This window comes from Polypterus senegalus, chromosome 4, assembly GCF_016835505.1.
Source record: "Polypterus senegalus isolate Bchr_013 chromosome 4, ASM1683550v1, whole genome shotgun sequence".
Taxonomy (NCBI): Eukaryota; Metazoa; Chordata; class Cladistia; order Polypteriformes; family Polypteridae; genus Polypterus; species Polypterus senegalus.
The window spans coordinates 88,479,984-88,503,420 of record NC_053157.1 but is presented as its reverse complement, the minus strand read 5'-3'; the positions used below and the strand labels follow the sequence as shown (position 1 = coordinate 88,503,420).

Sequence of the window (23,437 nt, the reverse complement as noted above, 5' to 3'; positions counted from 1 at the left end):
TACGTGCACCCAACCGTCCTTATTACGGAGTCTTACTTGCTTTACCGCTGGCTGCTTCTTTCCATTCACCTTCCCAGCTCTTTATTTAAACAGTTTTCCTTCTCACTTTTCCGCTCCTTCACTGTCTTCTCCCTTTTCATTCAAAATACGCGCCTCCTTGCCTTTTTACAGTCAGTTCCCCTTACGCCACACCATGGTACGTTTAGCACAAGTTAATACCTGGAATGCCTGTTAAACATCTTAGATTCACGACTAGCAATTTGGGTAGTGAACACTTCGATGAATGAAACCTGTTATCTTTACAACGGTTGACAAACAAGGAATGTAACTTCAAAACAACACATCCTCCAAATACGAACCTGATTGAAAGAAATAATGATAATCAACAGCAACACTCATAACAGTCACAAAACAATTACATTTATAATCATGTTACGTTATTTTTTACATTTTTCCTTTTCTTTTTCATAACTTCTTTAACACACTACTTCTCCGCTGCGAAGCGCGGGTATTTTGCTAGTGGAATGATAAACTAAGAATTGTTATAATTGAATAGTTTATTCTATTGTGAAGTACAGGATCAGATATGATTTAAAGGATAGAAACCTGATGTACAGGCAAACAGCAAGAAGAAAAAAAAACGAATCCAGAGTTCCTGTAAGCCACTGCACGCTCAGGATCAATGACTGATGACACATAATGACAGTAATGGCTGACTGAAAGGACCATCAGCCACACTATTCGAATTTCAGGATGCTTGATCTCACGCATGCTGTGTTTCTCTGTGTGCCCCTTTGGAGATCCACCCAAAACAACGGCTGACGGGATGCTTCCTGGTATCTGTGGGCGACAGGCTTCACATTTTGAGAATTTGATCTTTGAGAATTTCATCTCTCACCTTGGCTGTAACTAAACTCAGTTTCAAACAAACCTAACATAGGGTTGTTTGTGTTTATATGAAAGAGGTGCAAGCTAAATTATAAAAGTGGGAAGAGTGGGACTGTAGCCCCTAAAATATGTAGACATTTTCTGGGTTGTGCTGGAGGACCTTCTCAGCCTTGTTAGATGACCCAGAATTTGACCTCTTACTCTCTCAACGCATTTTCTGTTACGTCAAACTTTTTTTTTTTGGCCCTCCATTAATTTTCTATTCCAAAGCATACAGAAATGGTTTCTTCTCAAAATAACTGGACAGATTAGAGCAGAAAATATATCAAAGTAACTAACTTATGGGAAGCTAAATTGGTCTTTCTCCATTGATGCTTAAATCAGTTTTCTTTTTTATGCATTCAGGGTCTTGAATTTTACACTCTTTTTAATTCAGCTCAAGCTGTTAGGCTTTAATAATGATAAACTGACAGAAGTATAAGTTAATATTCTATAAAGGCACTGCTTAAAATAAAGATAAAGTATTCATGCATAGGTTCATAAGATCAACATTGTCATTTGCCATCCACCGTGTCAATCGTATAACTGTGTCAAACATTAATGGCAAAGGAACATGGAAACAAACAGGGAAATGGTGAAATTTTACTTTTTGGAAACATGTTTGAGTTTTCAAATGGCGAAATCCGGGTACAATGCCCTAAAGAATCCCATGATTAACTTCAGTTTGAAGGTCTGCAACAACATCTGGATCAAGAAGGGCTGCCTGTTTGGAGAAAAACAGAGAAACATTACATTGGAAAGCAACCTTATTTTGCAATGGCATGAATTTGGATGGTAAATGCCAGACTTAAAAGTGAGACAAAACTTGGGGTGCAGGTGGTGGGGAAGAAAAAATTCAATCTTTGCAAAAAACCCAAATATTCAAATAATGTCTTCAAGGACCTCTCTGGGAAAGGTCTGATAAATACTTCATCACGGATGTTATAATGTATTCTGAGGTCCAATATGGCCACTGGGTTTCATTTCAAAAGGAGCAAAGTTTAGAAAATAACTCCCAGATTTGTTTGCCATTATTATCAGGATTACCATTTGGTATGTGATGTTTGTTTATTAATTTGTATTTATTTACTATTTCAGATTGTTTGATAAGGTTTGTCCTGTGTGTTCTAAACTACATCCAAGGGAATTCTCACACTGATTTAAAACTTTTTTTAGCTGATATCGTACAACACATACAGTCATATGAAAAAGTTTAGGAACCTCTCTTAATTCTTTGGATTTTTGTTTATCATTGGCTGAGCTTTCAAAGTAGCAACTTCCTTTTAATATATGACATGCCTTATGGAAACAGTAGTATTTCAGCAGTGATATATTAAGTTTAATGAATTAACGGAAATTATGCAATATGCATCATAACAGAATTAGACAGGTGCATAAATTTAGGCACCCCAACAGAGATACTTAGTTGAGCCTCCTTTTGCAAATATAACAGCCTCCAGACGCCTCTTGTAGCTTTTGATGAGTGTCTGGATTCTGAATGGAGGTGTTTTTGACCATTCTTACATACAAAATCTCTCCAGTTCAGTTAAATTTGATGGCTGCACAGCATGGACAGCCTGCATCAAATCATCCCATAGATTTTCGATGATATTCAAGTCAGGGGACTGTGATGGCCATTCCAGAATATCGTTCTTCTCCCTCTGCATGAATGCCTTTGTAGATTTCGAACTGTGTTTTGGGACATTGTCTTGTTGGAATATCCAACCCCTGCGTAACTTCAACTTTGTGACTGATTGAATTCATCCAACCCTCAACTTTAACAAGGGCCCCAGTCCCTGAACTAGCCACACAGCCCCACAGCATGATGGAACCTCCACCAAATTTGACAGTAGGTAGCAGGTGTTTTTCTTGGAATGTGGTGTTCTTCTTCTGCCATTCAAAGCGCTTTTTGTTATGACCAAATAACTCAATTTTTGTCTCATCAGTCAAAAGCACTTTGTTCCAAAATGAATCTGGCTTGTCTAAATGAGCATTTGCATACAACAAGTGACTCTGTGGCGCGAGTACAGAAAGGGCTTCTTCCTCTTTACCTTGCCATAAAGATGTTCTTTGTGCAAATTGCACTGAACTGTAGAACGATGTACAGATACACCTTCTGCAGCAAGATGTTCTTGCAAGTCTTTGGAGGTGATCTGTGGGTTGTCTGTAACCATTCTCACAATCCTGCACATATGCTGCTCTTGTATTTTTCTTGGCCTGCCAGACCTCGGTTGGTTTAACAGCAACTGTGCCTGTGGCCTTCCATTTCCTGATTACATTCCTTACAATGGAAACTGAAAGTTTAAACCTCTGAGATAGATTCTTGAAGCCTTCCCCTAAACCATGATACTGAACAATCTTTGTTTTCAGATCTTTTGAGAGCTGCTTTGAGGATCCCATGCTGTCACTCTTCAGAGGAGAGTCAAAGGGGAGCACAACTTGCAACTGACCACCTTAAATACCATTTCTCATGATTGGACACACCTGTTTATGAAGTTCAAGGTTTAACGAGCTAATTCAACCAATTTGGTGTTGAAGTAATCAGCATTGAGCAGCGGAAAACACCGCAGTACTCAGATGTTCCTAGGAAATGAAAGACCTACCACTGTTATCTTTTTTGTTGAAAGTAAATTAATTATGCAGGCTGAGAGAAGGTTCCCAAACTTTTTCATATGACTGTATAACAATACTCACTAGACTCTGCTGCTCTTCCATACGCACAATTTTAGACATTTGCAATTAAATATGAAAAATTATTTATTTATATTTGCACTTTAACTAACTATTTCAGGTAAAACACTGTTTTATTACAAAAATAAACATTACTTTAAGGGTATGGTGACAAGGTGTAACATGTTTCCTGGGACAGTCGCATATGTCAGCCTACCATGACTTTTCTTTTCATCCCATATTTCAGTTGTGACAGATTAATCACTGCTATTACTTACTGTATATAAAAAACTGCACCATGCAGTGGCCTGCTACAGTAAGAATATCTGTTGTATTCAAAGCAGAAGATCTGGCTAATCAGATGTCCTGTGATTGTGATGCTCACAAAAATCATTAGTCCTCTGTCAACACAATCAGCTTTATGGTGGAATATTTCAGACAAAATTAAACAAATATGCAAATAAAGTACTGAGAAATAGGACAATAAATAAAGAAAAAGAGCATTAAATGTGAGAGCAAATACTGTAAATAAGTGTGTCATGGAATATATTTTTGGTTGCTGTTGATTTCATTGTTTCTGTAATACATGAAATACGGCTTGAATTTAAATCTGTCACTTTCGCTCGCTAAAACTGAGAAGGTGGGCTCTACTGAGTACTGTTTTTTGATTGGTGAATCGTCTGCAGAGTGGACGTACCTGCTTTACTGGGCTTGAGAATCCTGTGGCACGCATGTCTGCTCAAAGTTGTGACACTGCACGTTAATTACAAGAGCAAGAAGAAGTTTCCCAGAGTTACAGTGTGAAGTGGCTGCTTTTGTTTTATAAACTGTGAATTCATCATTAGGAGCCGGCGGCTGAAGTGTCTGCTGTAAATGTGCCATTTGGTGGCTGAAGGTTTAAGTTCAGTGTGGGAACGATTCAACAATTAAAGCACAGCACTTTCAACTGCCCATCTTCTCAGCTTTTATGAATGGAAGTGACAGTTTTAAATTCAAGCCTCATTTCGCATTGTGTTTAAAGGAGTATTATGGACAAAATTAACTAAGCAACAAAACACATTTGGTGACACATTTATTTATTTACACTCGCATTTCATGCTCTTATTCTTCATGTATTGTCACATTTCACAGTACTTTCTTTTATTAATTTATTTTTTGTCCAAAAACATTCCTCCATACATGTTAGTCATGTATGCACCCTCTGAATAGTCTCATAAAGTCAACAATGCAGCCCTTAACAATAGTATGAGCAGACTGGCACCCAGTTAAGAAAAAATATTTTGAATGTTTATAGTGCAGCTTGTCACAAATGTGCGTCTGTGGATAACGTTATCAGCTGAGAGCAGGTATGCAATACTACTCTGGGATGAGAGGGGGTGCCGTCATTAACAGTCTTGTCTCTCCCCTCTGTAACTCTGAGGGCAAATGACTCTGCCCTCCTTCCTCTGAGATGTCTCACCCCTTCCAGTTCAAACCATATGAAGGTGGCTATTCCTGGAATGTGGCACCTCAGTCTCAATCCAAACCTATTGCAGGATGGAGCTCCATAGACAGACCCCTAGTGGCTGCGACTTGTATCTTTATCTTGTGCTTGTGCCATTGAGCGCCTGTTTATTTCGCTACCAAAAGCTGTTTTTTCATTGATTTATTATTAAACAGGGTGGCTAGGTTAGCACCCCAACATTTCTTTGGACTTTTTCTGTCCCTTGTGCCACAACAACCTATTTGTCGGGTTGTCAGTAACATTACTGACTGTTCTTTGTACAAAACTTCAAAGTTTGTGGTTAGTAGGCTGTACTCTTTATGTGACCTGCCTATTTTCATTATTTTTAATTGTTTATTTGATGAGTGTAATGTCTACAGTACACTGATAACATATATGATCTACATGACTGTGAAAGGCCTGCTTGGATCTGTGAAGTATGTGCAAGAAAGATAGGCTTGTGTTTTCCTACACTGACATTATACCAGAATCTTTAAAAATACAATCTGAAAGTACTTAAATATAAATCTTATAAGCATCATGTTGCATGCTGGTTCCAAAACAACCTGATCACCCTAATAAATGATAGTATGACTAACCTAATAAATGATTACTTGAAGAGAGAGAGAGCACCCGCTGATACAGCGCATTGCGGTATCCTTCAATAAGGGCACGTAAATAAAGGCGAGCTTCAAAAGGGCGACCTCAATTGGGTGCAGCGAATAAAGGCAAACGCAAGAAAATTATTACAGAAAATGTATTAGATTATTAGATATGAACTAAATTATCTACGAACGCCTTTATTTGCCGCGCTCAATTGAGGTCGCCCTTTTGAAGCTCGCCTTTTTGTGCGCACCCTTATTGAATGCTTCCGCCGCACCCACCACATGACAAACCAATTCTGGATCCCAGATTAGGACCCGAGTGCAGCCGTGCAACGGGTGACACTTCAGCACCACATTTGTTCAGATGAAATGGAACCAATGTGAGATTTTTTTATGGACTCACATGCCAATGGAGTGCCAGTTCTGCCACCAACCCCCAGGTTTTCCCTGCAGGTTGGAGGAGCAATTGCAGGTTAAGGGCCTTGCTCAAGGGCCCAACGAAGTAGAGTCACATTTGGCGTTTACGGGATTCGAACCAGCAACCTTCCTATTGCCAGTGCGAATCTGTATCTGCCTCAGAGCCTCCACTCCGCCCCATTACTTGAAGAGTAACATATTTTCTTTAACTCACACGATTGCACATTGGAAAACATCTGAGACTAATCAAAAGTAAATACAAATGTCATGTGCTTGTTTTTTTTACTATTATATAAATATGAACATGAAATTGTCAGAGTATAATGCAGTGATTGGTGTGTGACATTAAAATGCACGGCTGCCTGCTTAGCTCCCCGTCTGTGAACTTTAGCAAATCACTTATACTGGCAGTTCTTAAACTGTCAACTGTATGCCAACAGCTGCAATGAATCCTGATCTTGAATGCCACCCTGGTAAATCACTTTAAAGCACAATCTAAAACTGAAAGGTAAAAATGTTTCACTGTAACTAATGAATGCTGTTAAGGAATTTGGCCCCAAAACTTTTAATGGAGGGGTTCATGTCTACTACTGAAAATAATAAACAGACACTAAACAACGTGAGCGATGGTTTGAACAAAGTGCACAACCTGCTGGAATAAGAGGTTATTTGGAATGAAACCAGCAGAGCTCCCTTATTAGGCAGAGAGATCACATTTCAGAAATTATACATAACTTACAAAGTCCACATTCAGGTGGCTGTTTGGGTCAAATCTTAAATCAAGGTGTGCACTTGTTTTTGGCGGTTTATACAGTATGTTCCATTTACCATTTGGCTGATTTGTATTCTCTCACTTATGTAATTAGTCTGTGATTGACTGGCATTGAAAGAGGTGGCTCTATAAATATGACAGGCATCTTATTAACTCGTGAGCTTTAACTACAGAGAAAGAGATATCTTCTTTAGGTCCAGAGTGCAAATTCTAGATATGAAAATTAAAACAGCATCTGGGGCCAAATAAAAACATTTTGACTGGGGTGTAAAGTACTGTTTTGATAAAACACTGCACCTTGCTGTAGTAATACTGAGCTTCTTTGCTGTTCTGTGTGGCACCCAAGCCCAGCTGTAGACATCTTGCATAATAGAACAAAGCAATTGCCAAACCTTTCCGTATGTAGTCAATCCGGCAATCTGTTGCTCTAGCAATCTCAGGTATATTCTCATATTTTGACATCCTATATTTAAAAAAAAAAAAAAGACAAACCTGTTACTAATAATACATTTCATATTATACATCTCAAGTACTACTTAACTCAGTGTTGCTATTAAGTAAAACCCCAAGATGAGTTCATCTTTCAAGGGATGATGTGTTGTTGGCCATGGTCTACTATCTCAGACGTATGAATCATACATTTAGTCTGCTACAGTACACAGAAGAACATTTTAATCCTATTCAATTGAACCGATCTTTCTTTCTTTATAGGATTCAACTTATACAATATATACAAAAAAGCACAACTTTTATTTGCTGTGCACCCAGCACTAAACTGAATCCATGCAAATGAAACATTGTATGAGTGTAAACCAAACTGAAAACAGAAGCTGACACAATACAACACATTTGTGATGGCTTATGGTTAGTTCAAACACACAAAACACAACACTCATAGACTAGTTGAAGTCAAGGTCAAATTCAAATGAACATGGATGCTCTGCTGAGGGATTGCACCATTGTTGAACAACACACCACAGTGAGATTTCTTTGCGCAGTGTGAGTGAAACTTTTTAAAGTTCACGAAAGGATGTTGGCTCATTGCGAAAGTGAAAACAGCTTGACTCAAAGAAAAGGTTTACAAGTGTAACTGACATCTGGTCGACCATCAACATTGCACTCACAAGCCCACATCAACATGATGAAAACCTTCATCAAAGAACCATAACGTAAAAGGTGTTAAACATTACACTTGTCTACTTGTGGCATCAATCCCTTATGTCTTTTGGTAAAGTTATTTGTAATTTTGTATTATTACAGTGAGTCAAAATAATGTTAACATTTGAATGGCAGAAACAATTGATTCACAAAACATACTTCATATGTGCGAGATGATTTACAGGAATGTCTCAACCTGTTTGCCATCATGTTCTACACATGTACCGTATGTGGCACATAAATTGTCCACAATAATTGTATATAAGTATATACATAGCAGTCCCATTAATGGTAACATAATTTTGACTCACCCTGTAGTTTTGTGTCAAATGTTGTGAAATAAAAGAAAAGTAACTCCACAACAAAATTAAGAGAAAAACGAGAGCAGATGTGGCCTAAGGTTGTAACATGGGAGTCCACAATTCTTTTGTTAAACCCAAAGCAGAAACATTTTAAAAACAGAGCAAGGTCATAACCAAGAAAAAAGCACAAGATTTAAATCGTGAGTGAAAAGCTTTTTATAGTTGATCCACAAACTCGGTTCTGCTTCATGTTAATCCTGTTCTGGTGTGGGAGGCTGGTGGTTATCTGGGTAGTGCCGGGTAAACGGCTAGAACAAGCCTTAGATGGGCCGCTAGCAGACCCTCACAAGGCCACTTTAGGATCGGAAATTGCATTGTCCACTGTTGATGCACACTAGGGTATCAGCTATGGAACTGCGCATGTGAAAGTGCATGATGACTTGGGGTGCTGTAAAGTTTGTGTAAAATGGGCACTTAAACAGCTAACTGATCTGTGCCAATCAATATCCTTCGGTGAACTTCAGCAGGCTTCACTCCCTCTGCCCAAAAAAATTTCACTACAGCATGTTGTTCAATTATAGCACAATACCAGAGCGGAGAGTCCTTGTTCATTTGATTTTGGCTTCAATTAGACTAATGGCAGAATGCTGCAATGTGCACATAAATCATAGCGAATGTGTCATATTGCACCGGCCTCTCTCCATTGTGGTTACCGTGGAATATTCAAAGTGTCTTTCATTTTTGAGTTGCCATTGTAAAAAAAAAAAAAATTCTCACTTTCAGACGTATTCAACTGGCACTCCACTATATTTATCAGTCAAATCTAATGTGTATTACCACAGTGAAGCTATAAGGGAAGACATTTATATCAATTAAATCCAATAGACAAGGATATGGTTGGATTCAACAGTCAATCAAGGAGAGAGGTTGTAATAGTTTAAATTAGCAAGCCAAAGTTCAACGCTTAATGGATAGACAGTTGGCTTCCATTTTGTTTTCTGCATTTTTTAAGGGAATCTGATACTTTATGTGAATTAATTCATTATTCATTTATTTTTTAATCTCTTATTGAATTTATTAAAAGCATGTAACAATGCATACAATCAAGTCAAAATTAGCAAAACTAAATTCAATTTGGCCCCCACTCATGAGAAAGACAGGAAGGCCAACAGCCAGAGTTCTTTTCCCCAATATAAGTGCTTATTCTAAAATGTTATTAATCAGATTCTGCCAGGTTTTAAAAAAGTTATGAACAGACCCTCTAAGTGAGAATTTGACTTTTTCCAATTTCAAATAATATGTAACATCAGTTACCCACTGAATTAAAATGTTTGATAAATAACTATGTCGTCTTTAAATGCTGAGTGATAGTGTGAGGAAAATTGTTAACAAGAATGTTAAAAACAAGGTGGGGCGTCTATTTGGCCTGCAGAATCCACATGCAACTTAAGTTTGATATACTGTATATAGAACATATCTCAAGATGCTAGCCTACAAATCCTAAAGATAATAAAAGTACTGCAGGAGCTAAAGCCTTGATATTCAAAGACCCCAAACTGTGGAATCGCTGCATACCCCACTGATATACAATTGAACTAATTTTAATATATTGCATACTTCTTAAGTCTGTTAATTACTTCGTTGCATGTGTTTTTTTTCCCGTTTGTCTTCTTGCTATCCTACCTGGCTGTTTCCTTTATGGCTCAACCAAGAGAATGAGAAGTTAGTAACAGGGAAGCTTGAACATCAACCATCATATTTTAAAACAGTTATGGGTTTTGGAGTGTGATGTGATACTATGAGGTTTATCTTTTATGTTTTTCTGATGTGGGGCCATTTGTCAGATGAAAGATCTACACTGTAAAACAGCAGTCAAATAATAAAAGCAAGCTTACTTCAAAATGGTTGGAAGATATTCTTTGTGTTGGTGAGTACAGACCTTAAGAACACAGTACTGTTGATATCACAGGGTGTGAATTGTACCATTCAAGCTAGTAAATGATCGAAAAGATCCAAAATTCCTTCAAGGCCTGTAACTAGGAGGGTGATAACTTTGTTGAAATTGAACTTGGTTTTGGGTTGTACAATGGTACAGTGTTTAGTGCTGCTGCCTCACTGAGCCAGCATTCCCTGGATTTGAATCCCACTTCCAGTTTGTGTGAGGACTGCAAATTCTCCTCAAATCTGTGAGGGTTATCCTTTCATATTCAGAAACACATACAAGTTAGGTTAGCTGGCATAAATGAACGTTTGTACAAGTTGACCATGCAATAGACTGGAGCCTTTCCCATTGCACTCTGGTCAGCTGGGGTAGTCTCACATCTCCATGATCCTGGATTGGATTACCATCTCTTCCTGAATTGAACACACAAGTTATACATTTTTTATAGTAAATGGGAAGGAGCTGCTGGTTTAACAAGCCTGCGACTTACCTAAATATTTGTAAATGTAATCTTAGTTCTCTCTGCAATGAAAGATTACCGAATGATTTAACCAAGACTTCATTTTAGGCGGTACAGGTTGACAATCTCACAAATCCAAAAAGTAAAACCACATTTTTTTTTTCTCAAGGCTTTACATTAACTCCTGTTTATGTCTCAACAATGAGTTAATGTTTCCAGTGATTATTTTTGTTGTCAATTTTCAAATGAATAGACTAGCTTCGGCCAGCTCTAAATCCTGTTGTCTGTCTTACAATAGGCTAATAAATAACTACAATTACTGTGGTGGGCTGGCGCCCTGCCCGGGGTGTGTTTCCTGCCTTGCGCCCTGTGTTGGCCTGGATTGGCTCCAGCAGACCACCGTGACCCTGTGGTTAGGATGTACCGGGTTGGATAATGGATGGATGGATAACTACAATTAAAATTGTAATATTGGTAATTCCCACAAAAATTGTAATTGACTGAACAAGAAACATTTTCTTGAATAAAATGAAAAAGACATCAAAACCCACATTGTGGGTAAACCTTCAAAGACATCAGAAAATGAAAAACCTGGGTTTCAAGTTACCACAATGACATTTTAGTACCTAAGATAGGATGTGGAAAGTAATCACCGTGAAGTGGATGAGTGTGCACCAGACAGGTTTTAAATAGCAAAACACCAATGTTTTAAGTGTAGAATGCGTTGTGATTTTTCAGATTTCCTATTTCATGACAGTGTGAATGTTTATCAGGGAATGATTAAGTTAATAATACCTAACAAAAGTGCAAAGCAGAAAAAGCATAGGATATTGTTAGTTGATAGCTAAATGGAAGGATAAAGTAAAACAATAGTGCAATGAGTGGGAAAAGGTGGTCAAGGACTGACTTACAAAACTAACATAAACTCTTTGCCCTTTTTTCCTTTACAGGTGAATAAAAATAACAATATTACTCCTTATTACTTTGGGCAATGCATATTAAGTGTGTAATCAGCTATTGTGCACACTGTGTGTAAAACTGTACGCTGGCAAAGGCAACTAAAATATGTACTGCCAAAAAGGCTCATTAAAAAGGTGCTGTTATAACAAAAGGAAAATCAGAAATATTAAGTTTTTTCCTATTGTGTCCCATTGTGTTTAATGAGGTTACCAAGATCGTGTTTGTGTACCTAGGTGGATGGCTAATATTCTTTATTTTATTACAAAATCCAATTTCCATGACGCAACACTGTTGTTTCGGTAATGAATACCTTTAATGGTGAGCAACATGACAGTTAAAAGTGGTGCAATAATTTGCGCATGATGGCTATCATTGATTGCGGGTTAAATTATTCAGGTGTTCTGGTTATGTATACTGTATTCTTTTTAATAAGACAGCAAGCATTTTTGTTACCCCCAACACCCCCAGGTGAAAGAGACGAAATATGTGGGTTGTACAATTTGATATTTACTGAAAACAGACAAAATGTGAGTTATACAGAGGTGCAGGCTATACTTAAGAAAATACGGTAACTGGGTTTCTCTCTCTCTGCTCTGTAGCTACTCATAATATAAAAGTAAACATAGCATTGCAGCCTTTAAATTCAAATGAGGATTCCTGAAAATTAGAAATGGGAGCATCTTGAAGACAAAATTGCAATTTTTTTTTTTGTTTGAATGTTCCAGCAAAACAGGTCATATGAATTTGCACAACAGAAACAATGATGCAAATGATTTATTTTGGTATATGAGATATTATGTACCTTATAATTGTACAAACATGAACTTTAATGAGTTCTAAAGTGTATAATATGATACTCTTGAATGGTGTTTTGGCCTTCCTGTAACAAGGATGGCATAACCATGATAGATAAAGACTAAAGGATAGCTATGAGAACTCTACAAGCTCTAGACGGCTTGAGCCCTGAAGCATCTACTGTATATGAGAGCAATAGGACTTTTTCACAGAGCTGTATTTGGTGAAGAGAAAAGAACCATAATCAGGTCAGATTTAAAGTGTGAAGCCTTCCTAGTGCAAAAAAATATACACTTGTGTAAAATAAAAAAACAAACACATTTTTTGAATTAACAAATCAGAACATTAAAATGTGATTTCAGTACTGCTCCTACCTTTTGGCAAGTTCTGCAGCTCTTGAATATAACTTTTTGTTGTAGTAATGGGTGATGAGGTGGCCTTGAGCATAAACATTTCCTCGTTCAGACGCTTCTTTCAAGCACTCAAATGCTGCTTGTGTATCTTGGGGAATACCATATCCATAAAGGTACATGACTCCTAATGCACCCTGGGACTCCAGACTTCCATTCCCACAAGCTTCTGAATGCCAGAAAAAGGCCTAATGCATAACACATTTCAGTCAATCATACAATCTTGATTTGTATTTTTCTATTCATTTTGTATTCATTTTGTAAAGCACTTTGAGCTACATTTTTTTGTATGAATATGTGCTATATAAATAAATGCTGTTGTTGTTGTTGAAGTTGACCACTTTAGAGCAGAAAAACAAAGCTAAAGATATTATACACATATGTAAAAACTAGTAAGTCCTTCAAACTATTTTAAAATAATTATAATTTACTAAACTCATTCACTCCAATTTTGGATGTGTAGGGATCCAGAGCCTATCCTGATAGCACTGAGGACACGGCATGTGTTCAATCCAGGTTAGAGCACTGGTCCAGTGCAGGGGTTTCTAATGCACATACTCTCTCTGTCTCAAAGTGAACTCATTTAGATTAACCAACTAATTTAACCTTAATATCTTTAGGACGTGGTACAAAAACTTCAGTACCTTTAAGACATAGCAGGGAGAGACCTGAGACCTGAACTTAGACTCCGTTAGGTGTAATGTTTGTTAGACCACGTCAGCTATTTTTAATATATATCTGAAGGCTGTCACTGGAATTCTGAGTATTATTATTCTCTACTTGTAGTATTTTACAGGTTCTATTGTAGCCAAAACACTTCTAGTAAGTGGTGGTTAAATAAGGTAACTGAGATTGTGTGCTGGAGGGTGGTATTAACCAACAGCCATACACCACCACAATTGTATACCTCTGTGAATTTGGTACCTTAACATAAACATGTAGTACTAACAATATGTATAAACTAGTAAATACACTTATCACATCTTATATCTCATACTCTTTCCTGCAACCAAAAAGAAATGCAAATCTGTATATTTTCACCAGTGAAAAGTTATTTAGATTTGCAAAGCAAAGCAGCAGCAGTCATTATATTTGTTATTTTTCTCATGTCATCTGCTATAAATGTCAAGAATGTATGCTTTTTTAAATTACATGGAGGAGTTGTTTTGGGTTTTTTTTTTATCCTTTTTCAATACCTTTTTCAAGTCCAAGGTATCTGGTCGGCAGTAAAACAGTCCTAAGGCAGTCTGAGCTTTTATACTTGCTTTTGGGTTTCCATCATCTGCTGCAAGAAGCCACAATCTACAAAGATAAAAATTAAAGATTATCATTGAGTGACAAGTCCACAGTTTCCCAACAGGGAAGGAATGAGCCCAAGTCAGAATTTTGTTTAATGGAAACTCTTCTCTGTTGTTACCCTGCATTTCTGCGAGTATCTTGGGCCCTTTCAACCCTTTAGCTTGTAATATCTGCTTGACCTGTTGGGGGAGTTATTACACTAATTTGTAATATATATTTAGAACTTCTTCTCAACCTGTTTTTTTTTTCTTTTATAATTTCCAGTAGAGGACCATGACCTCAACTTAGAGGTTCCAGTTCTCATCCCAATTGTATCACTCCGCTGTGAACTATTCCAATGTGAGTTGAAGGTGGCAGTCTGTGGCAAAGAGGAATTCAGGTAAGAGAGTGAATGGCTACTCCCTTGAATGAGTCTCTTGCTAACCAAAATGCTGTATGAAATGTAAACAGGCATGTGTGAATCATTGAACACATGTAGAATTTGCAGAGACTTTCTACCTGTACTATTCCTATTCCTTCATCAACAATGTTTTGAATAAAGTCTGAGCAACTTCTCAGTAAAGTGCAAATAAGCTGGAAAATTAATACTGCTATGTGGTAAATAAATAAATGCACACACTTTCTTATACATCATCTGTGAGTCAAGTATTTCTAATATGTATAATATGCTTTTTAGACACAGGAGAAAACAGTGCAGGTTTGTTTGCGTTGCATCTGGTAATGTCCATCCATCTATCCATTATCCAACCTGCTATATCCTAACTACAGGGTCACGGGGGTCTGCTGGAGCCAATCCCAGACAACACAGGGCACAAGGCAGGAAACAAATCCCGGGCAGGGCGCCAGCCCACCACAGAACACAAACTAGGGACAATTTAGGATCACCAATGCACCTAACCTGCATGTCTTTGGACTGTGGGAGGAAACCCACACAGACACTGGGAGAACATGCAAACTCCAAGCAGGGAGGACCCGGGAAGCAAACCCAGGTCTCCTAACTGCGAGGCAGCAGCGCTACCACTGCGCCACCGTGCCGCCACATCTGCTCTTGTCTTAAATCAAAATAAATATAATAGGTTATAAAGTTGTTAACCTTAATTACTGTGGCAGAATTTATGTTTAATTGTATGGACAGTTTTGTATGAAGGATACAAGAATATCTGTAGCTGCCCCCACCAAATCTAAAAATGGCATACATGTTTGCTATAAGCAGTTCAAGTACCTTATTTAATTCAGATTACACACTCATGGCAGTACTCTGTTACTGCCTGCTGTAAATTAACTGTATTCTACTGTAGGCCAAGATTGTATGAAATAATGGTTTATTATTTATCCCCACATAGACTTTAAAGTATGTGCCAAATTCAGGATATTTACACTGATGTAACAGATTGGTAACACTTTAGTTCAAGTACTGCAAAAACTCATCTACTATTCGCTTACTCTTATGTAACAAGGCCTTAACAAGGGATTCTTTTGGTCTTTATAGCACTTATAAAACATCAGACAGGTTATTCATCTTTGTGCAGTGTGACATATTAACATGACAGTAAAATTATTCGTTAATATGAAGGATTTACAGGTCTCAATAATATTGAGAGAAATGTGTTTCCTTTCAGCCACCTCAGACCACTCCAAAGTAACATTGTTAGTAGGTCACATTGCAGAGCTAAATAAACACTTCACGTCTACTTTGTAAATGTTATGAAGACCTAAAAAAGTGTTTTTTAAGATCTGGTTATTTTTGCAGTATCTATACTAATGTGTTACCACAATATTTTATTTAAGTATACAAAATACAAAATGTAATTTTAAATTACAGCTCTTTGTACCTGATTTCACTTTTGACTGTAGGCATACCTTTCTGCTTCTTCATCTGACTGTTTGACACCAAAGCCCTCAAAATATGCTCGCCCCAAGTTGTATAATGCAGCATATTTTAAATGCTCAGTTTTTAAAGAGGCTGTTGTGGAAATCCTTGACATATACTCCACTGCTTTTTTCTGTCAAGAAATTACACAGAAAAACTTGTATTAATAACTGTCATTACTTAATAGTGTGACCTCTTTTGTAAAATCCTTGAATATAAAACAGTGCCAAAGAGAGTCGAAATAAAGGGTTTATTTTCTAATGAAATGAACAGAGAGAAAATAATACATTTTAACGCCACTCCAGGCCACCTCTTGCCTCCGTACTTCTGCTACTGGCAGCGAGATGCTTTAGTGATCAGAGTGGCTCTGTATTGGTCTATGGCTAACAGGCAGGAAGTTACTCTAGGGGTCCCTGGTATCTCTACAACATTTTGTTGCTCTTAAATGTCCAGGTCTCTAAAGCTACCCCTTGGCTAATTACTTCACTTTGGGAACAGCAAGGCCCATCCAATCCCTTCAGGAACTTAATGTCCTTCCTGGTTAGGTAAGAGTTACGCATCTTTGTCAATTACTGGGTCACCTGCCCGCTAGCACTTGGTCCCCATGCCTGTCCTGATGCTCAAGTCTAAATTCCAAGACATGCAACACCTTTCCTCTTATGCTTATACCCCTAAAGCAATGACCTCTCTGTACTTGGAGGCTTTTCATATGTTTCAGTCTGCCATTTCCCACCTCTGTCCACACCATCTTCTATGACAGATTGATGTTTTGAGCCTGATTACATGATGGACTAAATACAGAGCTTCAGTTTGTTTTTTTTGTTCTTTATTTCACCTTATACAATTTCTCGTATTAGGAATTTGTTAGTTTTCGCATACCCCTTCGGGTCAGAACGCAGTGTCAGCCATTGTACAGCACTCCTGGAGCAACTGAAGGTTAAGGGCCTTGCTCAAGGGCCCAGCAGAGTAGGATCTCTTTTGGCAGTGACGGAAATTCGAACTTGCAACCTTCAGGATACCAGCGCAGATCCTTAGCCTCAGAGCCACCACTCTTAACACACTAAAACTTTACGACCATAAACATACAAAGTAAAATAAAACTAGGCTGCTTATTTTATATATGTAAAATGCTTATTTTAAGTAACTCCATTCAATATTTTTATGCATATTCTAGAACCAACTTTACAAGATCAATTTTGCACTGACTCTGCTTTGCCAAACAGACCTTTCATTCATTGGAAATGTAAGTCAATTTCTTATCCTTACATTGAAGTTCTGATTTTGAATTAACTTTTTATTCTCATCTAAAGATATCTAACAGAATATGCACTATATAAGAAATGCATATTGTTAAATATCTGCAAAAAAAGCAGACATTAATTAACTCACGCAGTCTGCTTTGATTCCCAGTCCATCATAATACATCACACTCAGTTGGTACAGTGCTTGGAGGTCTGTATCCTTGACTTTGGCAAACTCCAAAAAGGCTTCTTCATATCTACTCTGTGTTTGAAAATACAAGATTGCATTAGTAAAAACAATTCCTGATGGCCACATTTCACTGCAGACTAAATACACAAAGATAAGCTGAGTGTGGCCACTTTATCAGGTCCAGCTGTTCTTTCTATGGAATTGACTGCTTACCAACATCACTGCCATAAAAGCAGACAATAAAATTTAAAACAGAAAGGCAATCACTTTTGTGCTTCTGATTGCTATAATGCTGCAGTCACATGAAGCATGCATCACTTGACATCATGGTGGCCACCTTATGCAAGATTGCAGCTCACATTAAGATGTCCGTGAACAAAGCTCAAAAATAAAGTCTCTCCTTCATTTTACAACAATCTTCCAATTAGAATTTTCTGGTTTCAATTCTAGTGTTGTGTACAACTTTACAAACTGCCATTTCTTTTTACTACCATGCTTGACCTCTTCGTTACAAGTTTTGGCTTTGTCTGATTTCCCTTCTGTAATGTCCCTAAAAGTTTTGCACTTAAATAAACAAAAAATGGGTCCATCTGGATTTTTTATTATCAAATGTTATCACACTGTAACTATCTTAACAACGTCTCCAACTTGGGAAGACTGGTCAATATTAAAGATTTGACTGGCTTTAACTCTGGAATAGAATGGACACCTACCTTACTTACTGATATGAGGAGTATGTCAAGAAAAGCAACACTGCTGTATTTTAAAACACATATAAGACACAGGAGTATCAACATGGCTACCAGTTTAGAAAATCCTATCACTGCCTATACTGTAGTCAGAAAAAGTAATGATAAAATATAATCATGACTTTTAAATGGAGTTGTGTAAAGCAGCAGATAGGCTGCAGCTATTGTGCTTAAAGGGTCATATGAAAATGCACACTTTCTCATCTGACCATTAATACAGGCAAAAAAGAAGAATGCATCTACAGTGGGATAGATAGATAGAACTTTAGTTTTCCCCAGGGGGACATTTGGATGAGGTACATTGGAGTGTTGCAAAAAGAACAGCTGGGCTGGTGAATCCCACTTCCTGATGATTTAAGATGAGCCAAGAATAACTGTAGTTAGGAATAGGAAAAACTCCATTGATCCTCCTACCAATTGTCCTCAAAATAGGCTGGTGGTGGTATTATAATGGTGTAGCACAACCACTCACTGCCCATAAAGACTCTCTTGAAATCAGTGTTTTCAATACTACATCTGCAAATCGTTTCCAATTGTTTAATAATTTTATGGTGGCAGTCTACCTTTGTGCAAATACTCTTTCTGAAAACAATGTGCTAATCTATGCCATAAGGCTAGGAAAAGTGTGGTAATGTTTCCAGGTACATGATGGTGAGTTCATCATAGTGCATTGGTCTCCTCAGTCTCCTTATCTCAATCTAATTAAGTATGAGGGTTGAGATCAAGTGAGGGATTTGAAGTACAGGGTCACCACTAGATAATCCTGCAAAAACTGTAGTATACTTTGGAGTAACACTGACCCACATTCATAGTTTTGCATCTTTTGTTCAGTTAAATTCTTTCTAGAGCACTACTGTATACAAGCCTCGAGCCCTGTACACATTTAACACAACACAAACAACAACTGAACACAATACCTCTAGGGCAATGTTCTGATATAATTGGGATTATCTGAGAGCAATCGGTGGGAAATTTGGGCAGCTTGCTTTTAGGTACAGAAGGTGTATCGGATAAAGTGACCACTGTGTATATGCACATTTGGGAATTAAATCGATATTATCATGGCAGTGCCACAGCATTATGTTTGGCTTCCAGTAAATATGTAACATTCACAATACAGATTCATTCAAGGTGTTTTTAACTTAGGACAAATTTTAAGTGCATTGCTATCATAGTTTTTATTACTCTGTAATTTTTCATCCTTTTTTCACTTGCTATTTCAATATTGAATTTTGAATGCTTTGTTTGTAGGATGATATTTTGAGCTACAAATTAACAAATTTTTTCTAAGTGGACTTTGGCTCATTTTATGAAACACTTATCATTCTCATAGTGCCAGGTACATTTATCAAAACACTTAACTTATGCTTCAAAATTTAAATGATTGTGTCAATGAATAAGTCAGTGTCACCAAAATGTAGGACCTTTAACATGTAAAACCATGGTGGTCAAAATGTCTACATGTTTTGTCAGTGTGACAGTGGACTCTTGAAATGTATTCCTTATTTTCCAATTCTAAGCGGTCTTGTTGTACATTCCACCACTCTCACTGGATGTCTACTGTACCAAACTGTTATTGTGTATCAAACTGAATACTATTCAGGTATTCAAGCACCGATTTCAGCAGTACAAGGTTATCTCCTACAAAATTGCCCTTTGAATCTCTTGACCTATTAATCTGTGAGAGCACTGTTTTCTCTAAACATGTTAGTTCTTGCTGGTGTTCTTGTTCTGGTGTTCTTAGTTGTTCTTGTTGGTGTGTTCTACTATTGGCATGAGGCAGTTGTCTCATCCAATATCCACTGGAATTCACAAAGTGGACAAATTCCATATATTGTACTTTGCACTCCATGACTTTCTTACTGAATGACTTCCAAACGTGTTACATTACTGCGACTGTAAATTACCATGTTACTGTAACTGAAATATCATGTAGCATATCTGTTTTCCCTGTGGAATGTTTCAGTGATGGAGGGCACTGTACACTGGCTTACATTAGGCCATACCTTGCAACCAACCATGATTAATAACATGGTCTCCAAGTGTGGACCATATTTAAGCTGGGACAGTTCTGTGCTTCTGCACTGTTCTTCCTCTTCCTTTATTTTTTTGCCTTGCCCTTAAACCACTGCCACATATCCTGACTCCTCTTCCTCCTCCAAGAACTGCATGCGTTCATTGTTTGCCTCATTGTTCACAAAGTATACAAATTCAGCTGCACTCAATCTCTATCGGTGTGTTTGGCAATGGCCACAATCATCTCATCTGTGAGCTAACTTGACAGCAGGTGTACTGGTTGATCTAAAGTGTCAGAACCTTCCCCTTTGTTAGTTAAGTTTAGGTTTAACCTGAGGACCAGTTTAGTCGACATTACAATAATTTCATGTCAGTGTAATTAATGAAACATACACATGACAGATTTTGACAAATGCATGAACTTTTCAGATAACCTACACACTGAGGGAGTTCTGATATGCTTTCAAGAATCAAACTATTGAACTGATATGCAACATAATCATTTTGATCACAAACACAAATACAATTGATAATTATTCAAATTCTCCACAACTGTACTTGTCTTATTTATTTGTGCTAAAGCATTTGCAATTTATAAAAAAAGAATGAGAAATGTGATTATGTTGTGCATGAGTAAATACATGTGGTGGAGAAATTCAAAGGGTCATTAAAGAATTGGTCTAAAGCAATTGAGAAACACTATAAATCAATGTTATGTGTACCTGTGCGTCTTTTATAATATATATTACCAAACACTTTGCAAAAATAAAATTAGTAACATTTACTTCTTCATAATAGAGTTGTCCCAGCAAAAAAATGGCTTGTCGATCACCTTCTTGAATATATTTTTTCAGCAGGTCCTCCACTTCCTCAATTAGTTCATCTGAAACCATATAGAAACATGAGAATTTCCATTAAACAGTACAGTGTACCTCATTGATCACTTTAAATAGTTTGGCACCAACCTTTTTAAACTGCAGTCTGCTCAAGTATGAATAGAAGCAATTATGACATTATTTACTTTCTGGTCTCTAAATGCTAAAATAAAACACTTAACAGCAAATTCAGTTTTGATTATGTTTGATTATTTGATTATATTCCCCTTCATCAATACACCCAATAGATGCAGAATCATCTGAGAATTTTTGCAAGTGATATGACCTGGGGCCTAATGTATAGCGCCATGCATAGAATTCACACTAAAACATGGCATACGGATAGAAATAGAAATGTGGGTATGCACAGTAAAAATTCACAGTAAAAACTATGTGTAAGCGAAGTTCCATTTACTTCCCTTTTATAAATCCAAATCAATGTGAATTTTAAAGCGCATGCATTTGCCTACAGCCTCATCCCAACTTCTCCCAGAATTATGCCTATTTGAATAAGCAAATCGATATAAATAGCCCCTTCCATTCAGTGTTTTGTTAAAAGATAATGAAAAAAGCACATGTAAAAAAGAACAATTTCAGTGAATGCAAAACGGAGGTCCTGCTCAGTGAAGTGGAGGCACGGGAAAACATACTATTTGGTGGCTTCAGCAGTGGTATAAGCAGCAAAAGGAAATTGATGGAGTAGTATAGCATGGCGGAAGCACAATAACAGTTCAAGTTCAGAAAGAAGTTGAGAAAGTTCAAGTTCAGAAATAAAAGAAGTAGTCACATATCAAAGTCGATGTGAAAAGGCGAGTCACAGCTCACCATCTGGAAAAAAAAGGTCTATGTTGAGATTAAAGTTGAGATGTCAACTTTAATCTTTAAATTTCCACTTTAATCTCATAGTTTTATCATTAAAGTAGAATGTGGTAAACTTCATCCTAAAATCGATGTTTAATTTACTAGAGTTACTCAAACCCCAATGTAACTGAAGTAGCAAATTAAATACTTCGTATTCTAAGTATTTCCTGACCCAGTTGTCAATCGCTACGTACTTCTTAAACGAGTTTCCCCTTTTATTACTCAGGAGTGCACACACAAAAATTTCATCACCACACAAAATACATAACATTCATGATATTACAGCTCTTGGAATATTTTATAATACGAAGATATATACTTGACATCATTATCATGTGAGGACACGGTGGCAGTGATGAGCTGATGCCCCATCCAGGGATTGTTCGTACCTTGCGCACAATGCTTGCTCTGATGGGTGAAACCCTGGATTGAATAATTTTTTGCAGCAGCACTGCCTCTTTCAAACGTAACAACCCCCAATTCCTGTCCTTCTGTTCTCTTTCTCCACGCAACCAATCACCCCAAAAAAAGCATTTGTAATAAATGTAAAACCAGCTGTAAGCTTAGAATGTAAATTCTTCATAACTTTTAAGGAAAATTGAAAAATCTTCATTATACATGTTTAATTATTCCAGCCATCCACTCATCCAGAGTCGTGCCAGTCCCAGTAAGCATTAAGCACGAGGCAGGAACAATCTGAAGACAGGCCACCAGCTCATCGCAGGGTGAATACGAGCAGACACATACACTAGTAACGCCAATTTACTATCACCAAATCCTCTAACCTGCAAGCTTTTAGAAAAACTAAAGCATGAAGAGGAAACCCACCAGGAAAACATACAAACTACAGGCAACAGCGCTTCTGTCATGCCACTGTGTCCAAATATGTTTAATTATTAACAGTATACATTATTTAAATGAAGTTAACAATTTATCTGTAAAATGTAATATGCATACTTTAATGCATTTCATCATAAAAATGATATCATATACTGTAAATATCCTAGTATTCCAACAGTACACAACTCTAAGAGGATAGCTCTTAGAAATCTAAATTGACTTACAAGCCAGTCATCACCATGGCACAGGAAATCAATAAGATCTGTAACTACGCACACTCTTCTAATTAGTGATACATCATGGATGCGAATATGAAAAAGAATGGGAAACCACAAAGAAACATTTGCACTGCTTTGACACAGGGTGCTGCCCATTTGCAAAACCGAGCAGAAATGTGCTTATGTATGGTCTGAGGCTGCCATGAAAATGTGCATGGCTTTATGCCAAGTTTAGTCTTTATACATCTCGAAGTGAACATGGAAATGGGTGTACAGTACACAACATTTTTGTGTGTATGCACCGTTTATACATAAGGCACTTGGTGTTATATTTATAGTCTGAGAGTACAGAGTAAACAGAAAAGGAGACAGGAGTT

General features: G+C 37.3%; 2 protein-coding genes across 4 annotated transcripts in view; one reads left to right on the top strand and one right to left on the bottom strand.

Moving 5' to 3' along the window:
- snx25 (sorting nexin 25) overlaps nucleotides 1-14,579 on the top strand; it is a 423,222-nt gene extending 408,643 nt beyond the window's left edge. The window contains exon 19 of the mRNA XM_039750997.1: nucleotides 14,465-14,579. Coding sequence (XP_039606931.1) covers nucleotides 14,465-14,467 — 3 coding nt within the window. The 3' untranslated portion in view covers nucleotides 14,468-14,579. The remainder of the gene's footprint in view (nucleotides 1-14,464) is intronic.
- LOC120527510 (LRP2 binding protein) overlaps nucleotides 1,511-23,437 on the bottom strand; it is a 33,537-nt gene continuing 11,610 nt past the window's right edge. For 2 of the 3 annotated variants that reach the window (XM_039750999.1, XM_039750998.1), the window contains 7 exons: nucleotides 21,052-21,149; nucleotides 17,460-17,573; nucleotides 16,061-16,203; nucleotides 14,098-14,203; nucleotides 12,866-13,089; nucleotides 7,172-7,337; nucleotides 1,511-1,651 (listed from right to left, as the gene is read on the bottom strand). In XM_039750999.1, coding sequence (XP_039606933.1) covers nucleotides 1,586-1,651; nucleotides 7,172-7,337; nucleotides 12,866-13,089; nucleotides 14,098-14,203; nucleotides 16,061-16,203; nucleotides 17,460-17,573; nucleotides 21,052-21,149 — 917 coding nt within the window. In that variant the 3' untranslated portion in view covers nucleotides 1,511-1,585. The remainder of the gene's footprint in view (nucleotides 1,652-7,171; nucleotides 7,338-12,865; nucleotides 13,090-14,097; nucleotides 14,204-16,060; nucleotides 16,204-17,459; nucleotides 17,574-21,051; nucleotides 21,150-23,437) is intronic. The other variant, XM_039751000.1, reaches the window with a different exon arrangement.